At 45.1% G+C, this 22680-nt stretch overlaps 1 protein-coding gene across 1 annotated transcript in view; it reads right to left on the bottom strand.

The window, feature by feature from the left end:
* The window catches only part of FIG4 (FIG4 phosphoinositide 5-phosphatase), a 168321-nt gene that overhangs the window by 109968 nt on the left and 35673 nt on the right, over nt 1–22680 (bottom strand). The window contains exons 4-6 of the mRNA XM_065401050.1: nt 19794–19950; nt 13131–13181; nt 272–420 (exon numbers count right to left, since the gene is read on the bottom strand). Of these exons, the coding sequence (XP_065257122.1) occupies nt 272–420; nt 13131–13181; nt 19794–19950 (357 nt within the window). The remainder of the gene's footprint in view (nt 1–271; nt 421–13130; nt 13182–19793; nt 19951–22680) is intronic.

Genomic DNA, 22680 nt, shown 5'->3' with positions numbered 1-22680 from the left:
AATGTCAGCATGCTCAATTATCTCCCTTAGCTACAATGTAAATTACCAAAATAAATGATTAATCATCTCTAGAAATTACATTGCTCATATTCAAATATCTGTAATTGGCACTTTATGTAATCTTTTATTAACTGAGGACTGTTATGAGACTGCACTGATCAATTAAAAAAGCTGGATGTTTCTGCAAGGTAGGCTGAAGTGAAAAATAGTTCTAACTGCATTTGTCATTAACTATATTAGTATTAATTCAGTATGTCTAAAATACACTTACCACTTCCACCTTGTGCTGTAAGTCCCTCATCTTCAAAGATATCAAAGCTCTCCTGTCGAGTCTGAATTGTTTCAGTTTTTAATATCTCAAGTGGCATTCTCAGGATGGTAAGATTATATTGAAGAGAGTGTGACAGATCATAGCTGTAGCTGAAACCAAGATTAAAATTCAGTAAAAATTATGGGAGCATGGAATACTTCTGAAAACCCTTCCTTTCTGCATGTATTGTTATTTAATGCAGTGTAGACTATTTTGCATAAAACAGCAAATGACAATGAAAATAGACGAACATACTGTAATTACAGAATGGTAGCTTGCACAGGGGATCCTGCAAACAACACATTACAAGCTAATGAATAGTTTATAGCACAATGGCTGAAACTTTAATAAACAAAAAACAAAGTAAACAAAAAAAAGAGATTGAACATTTCTCTGCAGCAAAGAGTGACTACAGCCACTCAGCCTGGACATGAGCCACTCTTCGTCCTGAATAGACGAGTCCAAGGTCAGAATGGCTATGTTGGGGTCCACTAGGCATAGCTACCAGGTAACTCGGGAGAGTGGAAGGCCAAAAGTGCCGATGAAACTCTTTTGCTCTGGGCCTATCTGAACCCCCAAACCCCATCTTGTGAACTCTCACCTACTTCTGTGCTAACTGCTTACATGCTCTGAAGCAGGCTGAAGCAGAAATGTATTGGTCAGCGTTTCTAGCAGATGGCTGCAGTTTCACTCACACTAGCAGAAATAATAGAGATAAGGAGCGGGGGGAAAGAGGGGTAGTTAGTTTGCAGGCATCTAATCCAAGGTCGCAGAGTCTGGGAAAGTTTTCTCACAAGCTTATGTAGAGCTTATTGTAACAGTTGTCTGGAAGGGAGGGGTGAGGGGGAACAGCCAGACAAAGAGATGTATGCAAACAGTTTGGAGTATAAAAAGTAAAAGTTGTTTGTATTTGTTGCACTGGATTTGAGACGTGCTGGTCTCCTAGTGCCATTTCAGAGCTCTGAAATAAACTTGGCTTGCTTTCTCCCCTCGGTGTCTTTATTGGTGCTAAGCACACCGGGCCACGGACCATTGTTGTCCCCTCGAGCGGCCAACAGTTTTGGCGTCCCTGGGTGGGCTCGAGGCTGAAATTTAGCCTTGCCCGGATCCCTCCTGGTGGCCGACGGATTACAACGACGACCGACGCCCAGAGCTCACCGGTGACTTCATTGGGGGCCTCGGCAGAGACGTGGTTTGCTCGACCCCGGAGGGCACAACGGTGCAACGCACACAGACAGTGGAGAAGCAGCTGCGGGCGACGGTGGGGAACCGGTCCCGTGGATAGGGCGACGGTGCAGAACCGGACCCTTGGATAAGGTAGGAACAGTCCAGTGGGGACTTTATCTGTCTTGACCTGGGGACGCCCAGTGTCTGCCTGTTTTGACCTGGGGACGCCCAGAGTCTCCCTTAGTATGGGGCAGGGACAGAGTACAGCCGGCAGGGTATAGTGTACACCCTTAGAATGCATTCTGGTGAACTGGAAGGTGTTTGGATCTGATCAGTTGATTAAAAGTAAATTGAAAAGGTTCTGTACAGTTGATTGGCCTCAGTACCAGCTGGAGTGCCAAGAAAGGTGGCCACCGGAAGGATCACTTAATTACAACACGATCCTTCAGTTGTTTTTGTTTTGTCAGAGAACAGGTAAATGGAATGAACATCTCTATGCATAAACATTTATGGTGTTAAGAAATAGGACTGATATTTTGCTCAAGTGCCATTTGACTCCGACAGGCTCGGTAGTATTGGCTGCTAAACCCCAGAACCCTCCCACTGTTGTAATGCCAGAATCGGTGTCCCCTTCGGCTCCTCCACCCCCACAGGCTTCAGAGAGTACCCCCCCTTGGTGGGATTGTATCTGTTGATTACTGAGAGTGTGGTAGCCCGTCCAGGAACACAAGAAATCTTTGAAGGGTGTCTAGCTAGATATAAGCCTGACTGGGATGACTGTAATATATTTATGAGAACCCTGTTGTCTGAAGTGGAGCGGATTCAGGTCATAGCCAAGGCTAAGAAGGAAGACGGGGAAGGCATTTAAGGTTTAAAAGGGAAAGCTATTGGACACCAGAGGTTGTACAGAGTGGAATCCTCAGAAGTGAGTGTGCTCGTCCTGGTTTGTTGCTTCAAAGCTCTGTATAGAAGTTGTTACTGGAAAGGTGTATGATGGCAATGAGTATGTGTTAATGGTTGGAGGAAAGGTGTATGAGTGAAGAGTGGAAGGTTCCTTTGGAAGTTAGAAGAAGTCGAGAAAGGGAGAAGAGGAAAAAGCACAGAATGAGTTAACTGAGAGGAAAATACAGCTAGCAAGTCCAAGGACATTGTACACAGCTAAGACTTGGCTGACCCCCAAGAGAAAGGGGGGCCTGAATGTGCCCAAGCAACTGTGAGATCTGCAAAATACTGCAAGGCATAATGAGGACAAACAAAGGGTTAAGAAGCAGCTTTGTTGGACCGTATTGGCTCAAGGATTTAAAAATTCCCCCACTCTGTTCGGACAGGCTTTGGCCAGAGACTTGGAGGAGTGGGATAATTCAGACAGAGCCCTCCTACTGCAATATGTAGATGACTTGTTAATTGCTGCTGTGGGTCTAATCCCTTGTCTCAGAGCTACTGTGAGTCTCCTAAACTTTATTGGACTGCGAGGATACAGGGTATCTCAAAGCAAAGCCCAAATTGCTCTTTCAGAGGTTCAATATCTGGGATTTCACATCAGGCAGGGAGAGAGACAGCTCTCAAACGAAAGAAAGGAGGCTATCTGCCAAGTTCCCATCCCCAGCAACCGTAAACGGCTTAGGGCATTCCTGGGCATGGCAGGTTTTTGCAGAACATGGATTCCAGAGTTTGGACTGTGGGCTAAACCTCTGTATGAATGTGTTAAGGAAGTGGAACATGATCCCTTTTCACTGGTCCCCAGAAGTGGACAGGGCATTTCAGTTACTAGGTGCCTGGAAGCGTCCTGTGGCATACTTTTCTAAGCAACTGGATCAAGTTTCAAAGGGATGGCCAGCCTGTTTGAGGGCGGTCGCAGCTACTGCTCTAGTGCTTGGGGAAGCGGAAAGCTGACACTGGGAGGAACTGTGCAAGTGTATGTTCCCCATATGGTCCGAGCCTTGCTGGACACTAAGGGTGGTCTTTGGCTCACACAGGCTCGGGTTGCTCGGTACCAGGCGAAGCTGTTAGAGAATCCTGAAGTCACCCTGCAGATCTGTCCCTCCCTTAATCCAGCTACCCTGCTACCAGAGACAGAAAAGCAGGAACATGACTGTTTAGAAATCATAGATGTTCAGTATTCTAGCCGCCCAGATCTAAAAGATCAGCCACTCCCAAATGCTGACTTGGAATGGTATACAGATGGAAGTAGTACCGTTGTGGATGGGCAAAGGAGGGCTGGTTATGCTATTGTGTCACTTCATGATACCATGGAAGCTGAGAGTTTACCGGCAGGGACATCTGCCCAGCTTACCGAACTAGTGGCCCTGACTCATGCACTCGAGCTGGCGAAAGACAAACGGGTTAATATCTTTACTGACTCAAAGTATGCTTTTGGGGTATTGCGTGGCTCATGCTGGTTTGTGGAAGCAAAGGGGAATGCTAACAGCCCAAGGCTCTCCGGTCAAGCATGGGTCTCAAATTCTCCGGCTTTTAGAAGCAGTACAACTCCCCTCAGCAGTAGCAGTGGTGCATTGCAAAGCCCATCAAAGGGAAGATCAAGATGTAACCAAGGGCAATGCCAGAGCAGACAGGGAAGCTAAGCGAGCTGCTACCCTGAAATCACCAACAGAGGATAATGCCCAAATGCATGCCCTCATCCCATCAGTGGGTGAGCTTGCAGCCCCTCAGTACTCCCAAGAGGACAGAAACCTGGCTGACAGTCTCGGTCTCCAGGGGAAAAGGAGGGATGGCTTTATTCCACAGAGGGAAAAATCCTCCTGCCCAAGGGCCTGATTCGACCTGTGTTGCAGAAACTGCATCAAACCACACACGCAGGCAGAGAGGCTCTTACCCAGCTTATGAATAAATATTTTCTAACCTCTAGACTTAAACCCCTAGCATCACAGGTACAGGCTGAATGTTTAATCTGCCAAAAGAATAACTCCCGACCAGGAGTAGCAGTGCCACCAGCCACCCTGGAACCTACCCCAGGCCCAGGATTGGTGTGGCAAATAGACTTTACTGAGTTTCCCAGGACCCAAGGGTACAGGTACCTCCTCATCTTAGTGGATCGATTCAGCGGATGGCCTGAAGCCTTCCCATGTCGCAACAACACTGCCAAGACAGTGGCTCTTAAGTTTGTCAAGGAGATCATTCCTCGCTTCGGCCTTCCTCAGTGGATGGAATCTGATAATGGAACACACTTCACATCTTAAATTGTTCAAAAGATATCAAGTGCTCTGCAAATCCCCTGGAAACTCCACACACCCTGGCGACCACAAGCCAGTGGAGTAGTGGAACGCATAAATCAGACACTTAAGCGACACCTCTCAAAGGTCTGTCAGGAGGCCTCTCTTAAGTGGCCTGATGCCTTGCCCCTTGTGTTACTTCGCATTCGTGCTCTCCCTAAGGGTAGGATAGGGCTTAGTCCCTTCGAGATTATGTTTGGAAGAGCATGGCCTATGAATGGTACCCCAGTTCTGGCAGGGGAATGGGAAGTGGGGTGTGGTTTCTTGTCTCAGTACATGTGCCCTCTGTCTGCTGTTCTTTCTTTTCTTCACAGGTACACCAAAGATTCACAGCCTCTTCTGCTGGATGTCCGGGTCCACTCCTTGCAGCCTGATGACTCCGTTCTCGTGCGGACCTGGAAGGACGAGCCTCTCCAAGAGAAGTGGGAAGGGACCCCACACCGTCCTGCTTGTCACCCATACAGTGGCAAAGGTCGAAGGACACAAGAACTGGATTCATCACTCTCGACTGAAAGCAGTGCCCGTTCCTGAACAGTGGACTGTCCAGCCTGCGGAGAAGACTGCTAACGACGATTTGGGACTTAAGCTGTTATTCAAAAGACAGTAAGGGTTATTGGGAATGCGTTGTGATCTTTCTGAACAGTCACAGCATACTCCCCGCGAGAACCCTGAGCATTGGTTTTATTTTTCTCACAGAAGGCCGACCTGGCCTATGTATTTGGTCTTGTTATTTTTTGACTTGTTTAGTGTCAACAATTCTTCTTATCTTCTGGGCTTTTGGGTTTGTGGTACTAGTGCCTACAAATGGCTTCCTAATGGTTGGCATGGTAGCTGTTACAAAGGCTATCTTGCTCCTCCCCTCCGCATTCTACCCAAGGCTCCCTCAGGTCGCCCTAGGTACTATCGGTCCTTGAGAGCTACCTTAGAACCCATCAGTGAAGGAGACAGGTTTGGGATGATAGCCCTCCCTTCCTATGGGGTGGGACGGCTAACCCAACTTTACAGAAGACTGTCTAAATTTCTCACCCAGTTTGCCAATGATACCCTGGCCATAGAGAAAAGCATAAGTTCTGACCTGTACCAGCTTTGACTGCTGGCTTTACAAAACCGTCAGGCCCTAGATTATGTGTTAGCCTCACGAGGTGGGGTCTGTGCCCTTATTGGAGAAGAGTGTTGTACCTATGTCCCAGAGTTTTCACAGGACATTAACAAGCATATCTTGTCAGCCAAACAGGCCTTAAACCAGTGGAAGGCCCAGGAAGGGGAACCCACTATTTTGGATTCCCTTTGGGGTTGGATACCTGGTTTAGGGGAACTAGGGGATATAGGGGGAAGCATTGTTCGCATCTTGCTCACAGGTGTGGTAATATGTTTTGTTCTTGTTCTTTTGCTCATTTGCTGTAAAGTGCTCATAGGTAAGATTTGTACTTCCCATACCCCAGAAGTTCCCTTATACCCTCTCATTGATAATCCCGATTGCATGGAGCTTAATTGCATTTTGTCTTTAGAGTATGAGAAAACTCTGACAAAGGTTTGTTGAGTGTTCTCAAAGGAGGGATTGTTGGGGTCCACTAGGCATAGCTACCAGGTAACTCGGGAGAGTGGAAGGCCAAAAGTGCCGATGAAACTCTTTTGCTCTGGGCCTATCTGAACCCCCAAACCCCATCTTGTGAACTCTCACCTACTTCTGTGCTAACTGCTTACATGCTCTGAAGCAGGCTGAAGCAGAAATGTATTGGTCAGCGTTTCTAGCAGATGGCTGCAGTTTCACTCACACTAGCAGAAATAATAGAGATAAGGAGCGGGGGAAAAGAGGGGTAGTTAGTTTGCAGGCATCTAATCCAAGGTCGCAGAGTCTGGGAAAGTTTTCTCACAAGCTTATGTAGAGCTTATTGTAACAGTTGTCTGGAAGGGAGGGGTGAGGGGGAACAGCCAGACAAAGAGATGTATGCAAACAGTTTGGAGTATAAAAAGTAAAAGTTGTTTGTATTTGTTGCACTGGATTTGAGACGTGCTGGTCTCCTAGTGCCATTTCAGAGCTCTGAAATAAACTTGGCTTGCTTTCTCCCCTCGGTGTCTTTATTGGTGCTAAGCACACCGGGCCACGGACCATTGTTGTCCCCTCGAGCCCCTTGAGCAGCCAACAGCTACCAAGCCAGAGATGCTGTCTGGCCCACAACACATGTCCACATTACCAAGAAAGCTAAAGCCACAACTGAGACAGACTCCAGGCAGTTTGCCAGAGTCTCTTGGTCCCAGCTACACAAGTCCCACTATTATGAGAGACATATACCCCTCCTGACCTACCATCCCAAACAATCAAACAAACAAAATAAATGATTATTAATCCTGCAAACACTACCCGCAAATGTGAAATAACATGAACATGATTATAGTTTGGCCTGAACAGAAAATACAGTGAACAGTCATCATAATATACGTTCAGCAATTAAAAGCCAATACAGTCTCTGGGATCAACCACTTGCCCCAAGTCCTTGCACACAGCACATGGATGGGTGGAAGGGAAAGTTGTGCCACAGAAGCAGGAGTGTATGAATGGTCCTTTGCTTCTCCCCCTACTCCCTCTATGGGGGACAGCAGAGAGGAAAAAACAGATATAAACAGAAAAAGGAAATATAGGGGAGAGAATGAAAAAATGATCCTGACTGATCTATTTAACTAATGTCCATTTTAAATGGACAACACTCCTTGTTCCTCCTTTAGTTACTCTTGCACCTGGAGATCTGCTTTCTTTTCCCTTCTACCTCTTAGGAACCTAGCATGGAACCTTCGGAACCTTCTGCCTTTCTGCTGGTCTTCACACTGCACCTTGAAAATACCAGTAGCACTCTTCAGTGGGACACCAGGTGCACTCACACACACAGTCCCAATGTAAGCCAATTTTCAGTTTGCAGCACTAAGACCAACAGAAAGTAACCAAGGCCTGATATCTAACAGATTGGACCCTAAAAATAAAGGGAGTGAGGACTGCACAGAAAAATGGCCTCCAGTGGTGCTGGGAGAACATCAACAGCTATTAAGGAATATCCAAGGAAGGGGGGAGACTACAAGAGGAGCGGGGAAGAGCCCATATAGAAGTCCAGACCAGCTGACCCTCTGTGTGAATTGAGCAATAGCTCAAGCGCACAGTAATTCAGCCTAGTTTGGAAAGATAATTTTTGCCTGGGTTGTCTTGGTAGCACATATTTATCATTAAGAGAAGCCAGTGTAAAATGAGAAGGGAAAAGAAGACATAGGCAAGTTTTTCATCAATAATCATATCACTTTGTAATTTGTATTGAGCTTCCTGGTTAATGCCTTCACACTAGTGATTGTTAAGGATAAGTACATTTTGCATCACTATTTTCAATTGTTTGTTACTGTTGAAAACCATCTAATTTTGCCACCCTATATTTTTTCAGGAGCTGGCTGTCAATCGTCTAATTTTGTCACATCACACTCTAGGCAGGCCACTTCCCCCTCTTCCCCCCACCTCCATATTCTCACACTTTTTCATTGTTGGCACAACGTTGTTCGTCACTGGCAAACTTCTCAAATGAACCCAAAAAGCTTCTGTAAAACACACTGATACTATGTAGAGTCAATGGCAGATGCTGGCAGCCCTACACAGCTAAATCACGAGAAGACAAATCCAGATAAGTATCAGCTTCAATTTCAGTTCTGAAGCTCACAAAAATCTTTCAGAAAAACCCCAATTTAGAGAATCTGAATGAGAATTCAGATCTCAAGGCTAAACTATACGCTTTCTATCACTTAGGCTCCTGACCCTCTTAGAGACTCAGAATGTCACCACCCAGAATTCAAGAGGTTAATTGCTCAAACCGCATCCCATTGCTATCATGATGCAGCATATTTCAGAATGTGGATGAAGCACTTCCCCACATTCACCCCTACTGCACCACCCATTCAGCTGTCCATCCAATAAACAGAAATCTCTCTTCCTTATGAGAGAAATACCCTTTAAACATGACCTCTCTCCACCTTGCCTAATATTTCTTCTTACATTGCACAGACCTATTAGGTTTTGCCTTACTGCACCTGGGAGTGAGCTTCCCAGCCTGCGTAGATAGATTTGGGCTAGCTTGGTTCAAGCTAGTGCACTAAAAATAGCAGTGTGGATGTTGTGGACCCAACCGAACTTCGGCTAGCAACCAAACTTAGCCCCAGGGGGTCACGGTGGTCTTGACCATTTATTTTAAGTAGCATGTTGCCTATAAAAGTTAGTTCTGAACACACTGATTGTAAACAAGTAGCACCTCTTGGAGTTATTTTTCTTTTTAAAATATTGGAAGATAAATTAAAATGTACTGATTCTTTAGATTTCATGGTTTTTCATAGGTACATTTTCCAAAATGTACCTTTCTAAATTTTCTGCTGCAATTGTATTCACTAAGAAGATTTCCTAAAGCCAAATCTCTTGGAGATAATGGTCCTCACTGCTAAGTCAGGAGGGAACCCAAAACAGCAGCAGGAAGTATGTCTCCTAAGTTATTTTAAATAACCTGCACATAGAGAAAGTTTCTTCTGGTGCTTGTTTGACCATTGCCTGTTCTTGAACAGGCTTTTTATTTTATTTTATTTTTTTTAATGATTTTCTTTCACAGGGTTTCATTCAGCTTCCTCTGAGCCATCTGGTACTGACCACTGCTGGAAACATGAGACTGAATTAGATGGACTACTGCTCCGATTAGGTATGGCAATTCCTATGTTCCTAAACATAAAACAAAGCTAACACTTCAAAGGCAAATGTAGGAAATAAGTTCTACTAACCACATCCAGGATGGTGATTGCTGAGAAATTAGCAAAAAGTTTTCAGTCCCACCATGCTAAAAAGTCACAGGACCCATATCCCATGCTTAAAGTGATAGCGTTCCATATTTAATTATAGTCATATTTTAAGGAGAACAAAATAATTTTTTAAGCCACTAGATTTCCCTTTCTGAGAGGGACTTCAAACCAAGTTGCAAATACTTCTAAAGCAGAAATACAACCAGTGGGACTGAAACAGAAACCTAAGCTACCCGTTTTAGGTGACACTGGAGGTTTTAGGATCCGAGGTCTTCCAGTGAGTTTTAGTTATTAATTAATTACAACTAAAAAATGAATTAAAACATACACTTTTATTTTACTCTTTGGCATACTGATTTGAAGAGGTTGGTGTTGCTAACCAGTTCTGGCCTCACCAAAAAGCACAGCCTGATAGCTCTTAGAGCTGCAAACCTCCCTTTTTGCCTTTTTTATAGGCAATTTTGTGTATGACTGACTCTTTTAGTGATATTCTTCTACAAGTTCTGCCCAGAGTGTTCTTCCACTTTGCCTTCGGATCCTTGTCTGTTGGAACTGAAGTTATACCATTTTTTTTTCCTTACAGCAGCTAGCTTTCTAATGACTGAGGAGTTCTGGTCAAGATTCTCAACAAAGTTTACCAGTACATGCAGAAAACTAACATTGCAGTGATTCTGAACCAGTTGTTCTCAACCTATTTACCATTGTGGGCCGCATCTGCAGCTCTTTATGTGTTATGTGGGTCGCATCCACACAATATATATACTACCTGTATGGCCCTGAGGATGTCATGTGGGCTGCAGCTGTGTGGTGATTGAGCTGCAAGTGGCCCACGGGTTGAGAACCACTGCTCTGAACCATCAGCACTTTGTTTTGGATTAGGGTGACAATACCAGAATACCTATTTTCATAAAGCTAGAACAATTTTGCTGCAAAAGAATGAGAACAAGAACATGGTATGACACTGTGACATTCTATATCGTGGGGGAGCATACTGTAACCCCCATATTCCTCATTTTCATAGAATTGTAATCTTACATATAAGCATGCCTTGTAAGGTATCAGGGGAAAGATTATGATCTGCTGAAAGTCATTTCTTTATCCATATATGTGTATCATTAATGCATATGAAGTTATGAGAATTGTGTTGTATGGTGGTTACTAAAGCATGCTGTAAATTGGGGAATCAGCCAGGTATTAGCTCCCTAGAGGCAACAACAAGGAAAGTAACCAAAGCCCGGGCGGGGTGTCAAACAACCCATCAACAGCCATTGTCCAGCAAGGAAGCTACCATGTAATGCCTCACCTGCATGAGACCACACCAGGGGAATTGCTCAACCTTGCTTGGAGAGACTCAGCAATGCCCCACAGACATGCCTGGACTTGTGTTCTACAAGCACATGGACTGAGGGTATAAAACAGACAGAGTGGACACATACTGGGCCCTTCTCCTGACCCCACTTATGCTGCAAGCAACCAAGACACTGAGAAGAAGACAACTCCAACACAGGAGATTGGCCCAGGTTTAAGGAACAAACAAACCTGTATATTAAGGACTGCAATATCCAGTGGGGTGAGAAAAACTGCTTAATCTAGTTGCTGCCCAGTCTAATAGGGTTGAGAGTTTAGACTGCGTGCTTATATTTTATTTTATTTTGGTAACCATTCTGACTTGTTATGCTTTGACTTATAATCACTTAAAATTTACCTTTGTAGTTAATAAATCTGTTTTATTCTACCTGAAGCAGTGCGTTTGGTTTGAAGTGTGTCAGAGACTCCCCCCCCTTGGGATAACAAGCCTGTAACATATCAATTTCTTTGTTAAACTGACAAACTCATATAAGCTTGCAGCGTCCACCAGGAATAACTGGACACTGCAAGATGGAGATTCCTAGGATTGTGTTTGGGACTGGAGTTATTGGCTATAGTCATTTGGTTTCAAGTAGCTGGGTGCAGCTTACATGCCAGAGGCTGTGCATGAACAGCCCAGGAATAGGGGTTCTCACAGCAGAGCAGGGTAAGGCTGGCTCCCAGAGTCAAGGATTGGAGTGACCTATCAGATCACTGGTCCAGATAACACCAGAGGGGAACGTCACAGACACTAATAACCTTCAGACATTAATTTAACGAAAATGTTGAGGGGAAGGGGGAGTGCATTTTAGGGTGGGGGGTTGGCAAATAATGCAATTGTGAACATAATTGTCAAAAGGAGAGCTTTTTGTTTTTTTACGTTGTGAAAAACATTACATCAACCATCAACAAACTATCTGACCTTTTATTCTTACCACTTATAATCACTTAAAATCTATCTTTCTGTAGTCAATAAACTTATTTTAATGTTTTATCTTAACCAGTGAGTTTGTCTGAAATGCTTGGGGAATCTGCTCAGGTTACAAAGACTGGGGCATGTCCACTTTCCTTTGATGAGGTGGTGAACTAATTAATAAGTTTGCATTGTTCAAGAGAAGGTCTTAAGCAGTGCAAGACGGTATACTTATGGGGTGCCAAGCTGGGGGCTTGGGAGATCTGCTGGTGTTTCCCTGTGCGTAGTTCATGAAAGTATTCATGCAACTAAGCTGGGTGTGACTCTGCATGCTGGTGGCTGAGTGATAACAGCACCTGGAGGGGTTTGTTGCTTGTCACTGACAAAGCATTGAGAGAGACAACCCAGGCTGGAGAATTAAGGGGGCACAGCAGTCCCACAGTTACAGGTTGTACTCCGGGGATCTCGTCACACACATGCACCCTCTTTGTTTTGTTTTCTGCAACACAATTCTCTAGTCCTCAAACGGCTGCCTGACTGTACCATTATCTCTTCCCTGCTTTTCTGCTACTCCAGAATTTCTCTCATATCTAGGAGCAGCTAGGACTAGACACAGCAAAATGAAGTAGCATTACATGTGGGTCAAACAAAGGGGTATATGGAATGATCAAATAGGAACCAGACACCCCCAGATACAAGGCCTGAAGAGTCCACATGGTACCTCTCTTTTCTTTGCTCCTGAACTGAAATAAAGCTTTATTTCTGAAAAATGAGATTGAGAACGAAAAATACTAGTAAAAGTAAAAATTGAATAGGAGTCTCGCCTCTCATCTGATTCTTGTGGAGATGATGGTGAGACGAAAAGAACTCTGCCCTCTGTCTGGAAAGCATGAAAATCCTTGGCTCTTCATTTATTGCCATATGTTTTACTTTATAAGGGGAAGGGAAAAAAGTCTGCTTATCAGTCTGTATTGGATGCAAACAAAGTCACGGAAGAGTTGTGGGATATTGGTATGTCAGTGTGGAAAGCTTTTGCAGACCATATTGTTCCTTTTCTGTGGCTAGAGAGAACACTTTGGTCTTTAAGGCTGTCACCATAAAACAAAACTAAATTTGAAAAGAAAAATCATTTGTGCATTTAAACAATCGAACAATGAAGAGTTTTAAAGAGTTGTACTACAAAAAATTCAGTTAATGGCCTTTAACATTATTGATTACAAGGCACTTCCAGGTAAAACTTGAAATCCAACTACACAAAACTGTGCTAAGCTACCAACAAAATTAAAGCCAAGATTTTAAGATATCTGCTAAAAATTGAGATTACAATAATCAGTAACTGTTGTTAAACACTTACCTAAAATAAAAATTGCTAGACAGGTCCACATTTTGAAAGATTCGTAGATATCTAAATAGAGTAACACAGATAAAGGGAAAAAAATTATTCAAACAGCAACTTCTCTTCAACGTGCACAAAGTGAGACACTGAATAATCAGTTTGAGGAACACCCTGATCAAGATATGCAAAAGTCTACTCATTGTCATCAGCTGTTCCCCTTGTCTTTATTACTACAATTCTCTATTTTGCAGTATTGTATCAATCATTGCAATTCTGCTGGAACACTGGAAAATCTGGCTTGGATAAATCTGATATTATTCTAGACTATATTTATCCATTGTTTGAAACTTGTCTCTCACAAAGGTTTTATATTGTTATTTTAGACCACTGTGGATCCATCTCTGTTGCAATTTCATCGTCTCTTTATATACACTGTGGGTCAAATACTGCAGTGTTTAGCCAAGCAAAACTGAAACTCCGGGTATGTCTACACTACGACATTAGATCGAATTAATAGAAGCCGGTTTTATAGAAATCGGTTGTATACAGCCGATTGTGTGTGTCCCCACATAAAATGCACTAAGTGCATTACGTCGGCGGACCGCGTCCACAGTACCGAGGCTAGCGTCGACTTCCGGCGCATTGCACTATGGGTAGCTATCCCACAGTTCCCGCAGTCTCCGGCGCCCATTGGAATTATGGAATGAGATCCCAATGCCCAAATGATGCAAAACAGTGCCGCGGGGGGTTCTGGGTACATGTCGTCAGGCCCCGCCCCCTCCATCACAGCAACGGCAGACAATAGATTCGCGCCTTTTTACCTGGGTTACCTGTGCAGACAACATACCACGGCAAGCATGGAGCCCGCTCAGCTCAGCTCACCGTCACCATATGTCATCCGGGTGCCGGCAGACATGGGACTGCATTGCTACACAGCAGCAGCAGCTAACTGCCTTTTGGCGGTAGACGGTGCAGCATGACTGGTAGCCTTCATCAGCGATCTGGGTGCTGGTAGCTGTGGGGCTGGCAGCCGTAGGCCTGCATTGCACCAGCCCCTTACCTTTTGCCTTTTGGCAGTAGATGGTTTATTACGACTGGTAACCGTCCTCGTCGTACAGCAGTGGCTGTCAATCATGGGCACCTGGGCAGACATGCTCTGTCCTATCGAACTGTCTTGACAATGATGGCTATCAGTCGTAATATGCTATTTTCTGCCAAGCGCCCAGTATTTTCTGCTAAGCACCCAGAAGAGGCCGAGGGCGATCTGGGTGCTGGCAGACATGGGGCTGGCAGACGTGGGGCTACATTGCTACACAGCAGCAACCCCTTGCCTTTTGGCAGTAGATAGTATATTATGACTGGTATCCGTCGTCATCATACTGCAGTGGGTATCAGATCATGCAATAGGCCTGAAGGCTAACTGCCACGCGCCCAGTATTTGCTGCCAAGCACCCAGAAAATGCCGAGGGCTATCAGTCATGCTGCACCGTCGTCTTAAGATGTAAAAAATAGATTTGTTCTGTATTCATTAGCTTCCCCCTCCCTCCGTGAAATCAACGGCCTGCTAAACACAGGGTTTTGAGTTCAATCTTTGGGGGGGCCATTCTGTGTGACAGTTGTTTGTGTTTCTCCCTGATGCACAGCCACCTTTCTTGATTTTAATTCCCTGTACCTGTACGCCATGTCGTCACTCGCCCCTCCCTCCCTCCTTCCCCTGGTCCTTCAGATACTAGTTTCGCGCCTTTTTTCAGACCAGACGCCATAGCTAGCACTGGGATCATGGAGCCCGCTCAGATCACCGCGGCAATTATGAGCACTATGAACACCACGCGCATTGTCCTGGAGTATATGCAGAGCCAGGACATGCCAAAGCAAAACCAGGACCAGCTGAGGAGGAGGCGATTGCAGCGCAGCGACGAGAGTGATGAGGAAATGGACATGGACCTAGACCAAGTCACAGGCCCCAGCAATGTGGAAATCATGGTGTTCCTGGGGCAGGTTGATGCCGTGGAACACCGATTCTGGGCCCGGGAAACAAGCACAGACTGGTGGGACCGCATCGTGCTGCAGGTGTGGGACGATTCCCAGTGGCTGCGAAACTTTCGCATGCATAAGGGCACTTTCATGGAACTTTGTGACTTGCTTTCCCCTGCCCTGAAGCGCCAGAATACCAGGATGAGAGCAGCCCTCACAGTTGAGAAGCGAGTGGCGATAGCCCTGTGGAAGCTTGCAACGCCAGACAGCTACCGGTCAGTCGGGAATCAATTTGGAGTGGGCAAATCTACTGTGGGGGCTGCTGTGATCCAAGTTGCCAGGGCAATGAGAGACCTGGTGATATCAAGGGTAGTGACTCTGGGAAACGTGCAGGCCATAGTGGATGGCTTTGCTGCAATGGGATTCCCAAACTGTGGTGGGGCGATAGATGGAACCCATATCCCTATCTTGGCACCAGAGCACCAAGCCACCGAGTACATAAACCGCAAGGGGTACTTTTCAATGCTGCTGCAAGCCCTGGTGGATCACAAGGGACGTTTCACCGACATCAACGTGGGCTGGCCGGGAAGGGTACATGATGCTCGCGTCTTCAGGCACTCTGTTCTGTTTCGAAAGCTGGAGGAAGGGACTTTCTTCCCGGACCAGAAAATAACCGTTGGGGATGTTGAAATGCCTATCGTGATCCTTGGGGACCCAGCCTACCCCTTAATGCCATGGCTCATGAAGCCGTACACAGGCAGCCTGGACAGGAGTCAGGACCTGTTCAACTACAGGCTGAGCAAGTGCCGAATGGTGGTGGAATGTGCATTTGGGTGTTTAAAAGCGCGCTGGCGCAGCTTACTGACTCGCTCAGACCTTAGCGAAAAGAATATCCCCATTGTTATTGCTGCTTGCTGTGCGCTCCACAATATCTGTGAGAGTAAGGGGGAGACATTTATGGCGGGGTGGGAGGTAGAGGCAAATCGCCTGGCCGCTGATTACGCGCAGCCAGACACCAGGGCAGTTAGAGGAGCACAGCAGGGCGCGGTGAGCATCAGGGAAGCTTTGAAAACTAGTTTTGTGACTGGCCAGGCTACGGTGTGAAACTTCTGTTTGTTTCTCCTTGATGAAATCTCCGCCCCCCCACCCACCCGGTTAACTCTACTTCCCTGTAAACCAACCACCCCACCCTCCCCTCCCCTCCCCTCTTCAAGCACCACTTGCAGAGGCAATAAAGTCATTGTTACTTCACATTCATGCATTCTTTATTAATTCATCACACAACTAGGGGGATAATTGCAAAGGTAGCCTGGGATGGGTGGGGGAGGAGGGAAGGAAAAGGACACACTGCAGTTTAAAACTTTAAAACTTTAACACTTATTGCTCGGGAAATCATCTAGGGTGGAGTGACTGGGTGGCCGGAGGCCCCCCACCGTGTTCTTGGGCGTCTGGGTGAGGAGGCAATGGGACTTGGGGAGGAGGGCTGTTGGTTACACAGGGGCTGTAGCGGCGGTCTGTGCTCCTGCTGCCTTTCCTGCAGCTCAACCATACACTGGAGCATATCAGTTTGATGCTCCAGCAGCCGGAGCATCGACTCTTGCCTTCTGTGTGCAAGCTGACGCCACCTCTCATCTTCAGCCCGCGATTCAGCACGCCACCTCTCCTCTTCAGCCAGCGATTCAGCACGCCACCTCTCCTCTCGCTCATATTGGGCTTTTCTATAATCAGTCATTGACTGCCTCCACGCATTCTGCTGTGCTCTGTCAGCGTGGGAGGCAGTCTGTAGTTCTGTAAACATTTCATCACGCGTCCTTCGCTTCCGCTTTCGAATATTCACTAGCCTCTGTGAAGGAGAAAGATTTGCAGCTAGTGGTGGAGAAGGGAGAGGTGGTTAAAAAAGATACATTTTAGAGAACAATGGGTACACTTATATTGAGGGCCTGCCGGTTTGGTGTGAGAGATCACTCACGCAGTGCCAGGCCACAGATTTCAGCTTGCAGGCAGCCATGGTAAGACACAGTCTTTTGGCTTTTTTAACCTTGTTAACATGTGGGGATGGTTTAAAACAGTACTGCTCTCATTAACCATACCAAGCACCCGTTGGGTTGGCCATTTAAAATGGGTTTGCAATGTAAAAGGAGGGGCTGCGGTTTCAGGGTTAACATGCAGCACAAACCCAACTAATTCCCCTCCCCCACACACCCAATTCTCTGGGATGATCACTTCACCCCTCCCCCCACCGCGTGGCTAACAGCGGGGAATATTTCTGTTCAGCAGAGCAGGAAGGGGCACCTCTGAATGTCCCCTTAATAAAACTGCCCCATTTCAACCAGGTGACCGTGAATGATATCACTCTCCTGAGGATAACAAAGAGCGATAAGGAATGGATGTTGTCTGCATGCCAGCAAACACCGGGACCATACGCTGCCATGCTTTGTTATGCAATGATTCCAGACTACGTGCTACTGGCCTGGCGTGGTAAAGTGTCCTACCATGGCGGACGGGATAAGGCAGCCCTCCCCAGAAACCTTTTGCAAAGGCTTTGGGAGTACATGAAGGAGAGCTTTCTGGAGATGTCCCTGGAGGATTTCCGCTCCATCCCCATACACGTTAACAGACTTTTCCAGTAGCTGTACTGGCCGCGATTGCCAGGGCAAATTAATCATTAATCATTAAACAGGCTTGCTTTTAAACCATGTGTAATATTTACAAAGGTACACTCACCAGAGGTCCCCTGTGTGCCCACAGGGTCTTGGGTGAGTTCGGGGGTTACTGGTTCCAGGTCCAGGGTGATAAACATATCCTGGCTGTTGGGGAAACCGGTTTCTCCGCTTCCTTGCTGCTGTGAGCTATTTACATTATCTTCATCCTCATCTTCCTCGTACCCCGAACCCGCTTCGGGGTCCCGCTGCTGTGCGTCCCTGTTATGGCCTCTGTCCTTCATGGCCTTGGAGACCTTTTCTAATATTTTGCCATTTCGTTTACTGCTTCGGAGTTCGGCCAGCACTAATTCATCTCCCCATATGGCGAGCAGATCCCGTACCTCCCGTTCTGTCCATGCTGGAGCTCTTTTGCGATCCTGGGACTCCATCACGGTTACCTGTGCTGATGAGCTCTGCGTGGTCACCTGTGCTCTCCACGCTCAGCAAACAGGAAATGAAATTCAAACGTTCGTGGGGCTTTTCCTGTCTACCTGGCCAGTGCATCTGAGTTGAGAGTGCTGTCCAGAGCGGTCACAATGAAGCACTGTGGGATAGCTCCCGGAGGCCAATAATGTCGAATTCCGTCCACACTAACCCAATTCCGACCCCCTAAGGCCGATTTTATCGCTAATCCCCTCGGAGGTGGAGTAAAGAAACCGGTTTAAAGGGCCCTTTAAGTCGAAAGAAAGGGCTTCGTCGTGTGAACGTGTCCAGGCTAAATTCGATTTAACGCGGCTAAAGTCGACCTAAACTCGTAGTGTAGACCAGGCCTCCAATTGATAAAGAAGTAAGAACTGCAGGATTTAGTGCTGTCACCCAAACAAAGAAACCATTCCTTCTGTTGCAACCTGCTGTACACCTAAAAGTTCTCTAGGTCTCAAGGACAGTCATATCACTATGTAGGAAAAGTTAAAATTAACTGAACTTCCAATAAGACAAAATACTATGTACTTCTATATCATGATTTAGGTAACATGTTGATGTTTAATAATGTATGTTATATTCATGTGCCCTGTTAGTTTCTAACAAGCAGTATTGATGTGTATTACTTCTGTATAACTATAATGTGTTCTAATGTGGAAACTTACTTAATGGTTACCATTAGCTTGATCTATTGCCTGCAGTTAGTTTATGGTGACGTGCGCGACCTTTAGTTAACACACACATTATACAAGACTGAAAATGCTCTATTATTTGTTTGGGACCGCAAAAAAATAAGTTAGCCCACTCCTGACAAAAATGAAGCTGGGATATATTCACATATTATTCATGACTACTAATCTCAGAGGGCCACATTCCTTCCTGCATGAAAAATCATGGGATGGGAGTACTCACCAGAAAACATGCTCAGTTTATGAGAAGCCAGTTTCACTGAACCTTGATAAGTGCATAATGCTCCTTGCCTCAAGTCAGCACCTGCCCTGCATGCTTAAACACCAACACTCCAGCTGGTTTTGATGGCATGTTGCCACTGAATCTTCTCCCCACCCATGCCACCCTTTTGATGGAGTGCAAGTGACCCTTTCCAATGAGGTTTACAAGACATCACAGGGGACCTAATGCTACTCAGACAACAAGTATATTAAGCAGCATATAGCAGCACTAGCGTTGACATGCTCCCAAATGAACTAATGTGGAGTGGATGGCTTCTGACAATCATCCAGGCCACACACACTTGTTTAGTTGTAGCTCTGACATATGAATAACCTAGAGGTGTTGGCAGAAGCTACGAAGGGGCATGACACAGCTGCATTTCCCCTCTGGGTAGACTCAGTTGAACTTGCATCATGATTGTCCATTTCATTACACCAGTCTATCTCCATTTAAGCCAATGTCACTTCAGCATAAAGCTAGCATAAAGGACTGGAGAAACAAGCTCATAATGTTTAACAAACTGCTCCCCTCCGGCGTATGCAACTGATAGGAGTCTATGAACCTTAGTTTGCAATATTGCCTCATCACTTAAAAAAGCTATGTAAAAGCACAGTCTACCACCAACATTTACCTTGCTTCATCAGGATGAGTGATTCGTACAGTGTCATTTGGAATGTAGATCATATTTGTATCTTCTATTTTGTATATTGCATGCCCTCCAATATCTGCCATCTTTCTCCTTTTTGTTATTAACACAATGTAGTAGCCTTCTAAAAATCTAACAAAACCTGTTCAAAATTGAAGAAATACAAGAAATAAGAACCCATCTGTCACAAGTTGACTTAGTCAGATACAATGTTTAGAAGGACAATATCAGGTACTATTTCAATACTTTGCACAATATTAAATTTTTATAAACATTTGAAAGCTCTCTTTTTTTAAGCACAGTAGGACTCACTTTTATCCAACTCTCACTCCGTTAAAAAAGTGAGTCTCCAAATCAGCTTCAGCCTCAAAAGAATCAATTGCTTGAGGGTGGGGAGGATGAAGGGGATTTGGGAGGCCCTGACCCTACTCTTGGTATCAGGAATAAGCTCTGATCCCTGCTGACTGACTTCTGAGAGGGAACCCCCTAGGGCTCTTTTATCACTGCTACAGTGGGGTAGCAGCAAAAAGGTAGCCCAGAAAAGAAGCTGCATCAGCAATAATAAAGGGGCCGAGGGGCCAACTACAACCATCCTTGCCTCCACTTTTTCTTCCCCTTCTTCCATATTAGCCCACCTTTGAAAAAATTGCTCTGACCTCCACAGGAAAAGGAACCCCTATCTAACACAATAAGAAACAAGTCTTCTGAGGCATCTAGACTAGACTACTGGATTCTGATTGCTAAATTGCAGCTGAAGTTCTTCCGGTATTCTGTAAGTACTGGAGTGAGGGATTCAGTGAACTCTATTTTTTGTATTATTGTCACCTACCTAGTTTTTGATCAGAGATCCAATTTCTGGCCTTCTAGTCAGGTCCCTACATAAGAATGGCCATACTGGCTCAGACCAGTATCCTGTCTTCTGACAGTGGCCAATGACATTTGCTTCAAAAGGAATGAAGAGAACGGGGTAATTATCAAGTGATCCATTCCATCATCCAGTCCCAGCATCAGGTAGTCAGAAGTTTAGGAACACCCTGAGCAGGGCAGGAGGGAGGTTGCATCCTGGACCATCTTGGCTAATAGCCATCAATGGAACTACTCTCCATGAATTGATCTAATTCTTTTTTGAACCCAGTTTCAGCTTTGGACTTCAAAACAGCCACTGGCAAGGAGTTCCACAGGTTGACTGTGTGTTCTGTGGAGAAGTAATTCCTTTTGTTTGTTTTAAACCCGATGCCTATTGATTTCATTGGGTGATCCATGGTTCTTGTTATGTGAAGGGGTAAATAACATTTCCGCATTCTCTTTCTACACATAATTTCCTGATTTTATAGACCTCTATATTTCTCTTTAGTCGTCTCTTTTCCAAGCTGAAAAGTCCTAGTCTTTTTAATCTCTCCTCACACAGAAGCTGTTCCATACCCTTAATCATTTTTGTTGCCTTTCTCTGTACCTTTTCCACTTTTAAAAAGTACCTTTTTTGAGATGGGGTGAGTAGAGCTGCACACAGTATTCAAGTTGGGGGAGTACCATGGATTTATATAGTGGCATTATGATATTTACTGTCTAACCTCTCTTTCCTAATGGTTCCTAACATCCTCTTAGCTTTTTTTGACTTCTGCTGCACATTGAGTGGATGTTTCGAGAGAACTATCCACCATGACTCCAAATTCTCTTTCTTGAGTAATAACAGCTAATTTAGACCCCATCATTTTGTACCTATAGTTGAGATTATGTTTTCCAATGTACATTACTTTGCATTTATCAACACTGAATTTCATCTGCCAATTTGTTGCCCAGTCAGCCAGTTTTGCGAGATCCCTTTGAAACTCTTCTCAGTCTGCTTTATACTTAACTATCTTGAGTAATTTTGTATCATCTGCAAACTTTGCCACTTCATTGTTTACCCCTTTTTCCAGATCATTTATGAATATGTTGAACAACATTGTACTGGTCCCAGTACAGCTCCATGGGGGACACGGCTATTTTCCTGTCTCCATTCTGAAAACTGACCATTTATTCCTATCCTCTGTTTCCTGTCTTTAAACCAGTTACTGATCCATGAGAGGGCCTTCCTTCTTATCCCATGACTGCTTACTTGGCTTAAGAGCCTTTGGTGAGGGACCTTATCAAAGGCTTTCTGAAAGCCCAAGTACACTATATCCATGGGATCACTTTTGTCCACGTGTGTGTTGACCCCCACAAAGATTCTAGGGTAGGACAAGAAGCAATGGGCTTAAATTGCGGCAAGGTTTAGGTTGTATATTAGGAAAAGCTTCCCAACGGTCAGGGTAGTTAAGCACTGGAATAATTTGCTTTTGGACGTTGTGGAATCTCCATAATCTGAGATTTTTAAGAGCAGGTTAGACAAACACCTGTCAGGGATGGTCTAAATAATACTTAAGTCCTGACATGAGTGCAGGGGACTGGACTAGGTGACCTCTTGAGGTCCCTCCCAGTCCTACGATTCTATGATTCTGCTTTCATTCCTCTAAGAGTGAACACTGCAGAGAGGAGAGATAAGACTAGCAGCATATCGTGAAATCTAAAAGATTCAGGTTCTGGCAGACTAAAGTAAGGACCAAATTCCAGTGCTGCTTAAATGCTGATTCATTCCTGGTTGGGATGCTGTTGAGATCAAATGACACATGGACTTGACATTTAAATCCAGCTCTCCCACTGATTGCTCATGCCTGTGTAAGTGTGATATAAGCAACACTATAAAGTCATTGTAAAAAGTACAAACAAGTGTACTTTGTTAATATTTGTTACTTTACTACACGATCTCCGTGTAGAGTGGATAATATTCCGACTGGTGAAAAGTGCTGCAATTATCACTTGTGCTCCGAGTTATACTTTCTTAAAAAATATA

This window comes from Emys orbicularis, chromosome 3 (assembly GCF_028017835.1).
Source record: "Emys orbicularis isolate rEmyOrb1 chromosome 3, rEmyOrb1.hap1, whole genome shotgun sequence".
Lineage (NCBI taxonomy): Eukaryota > Metazoa > Chordata > Testudines > Emydidae > Emys > Emys orbicularis.
This window is presented reverse-complemented; position numbering and strand designations above follow the sequence as displayed.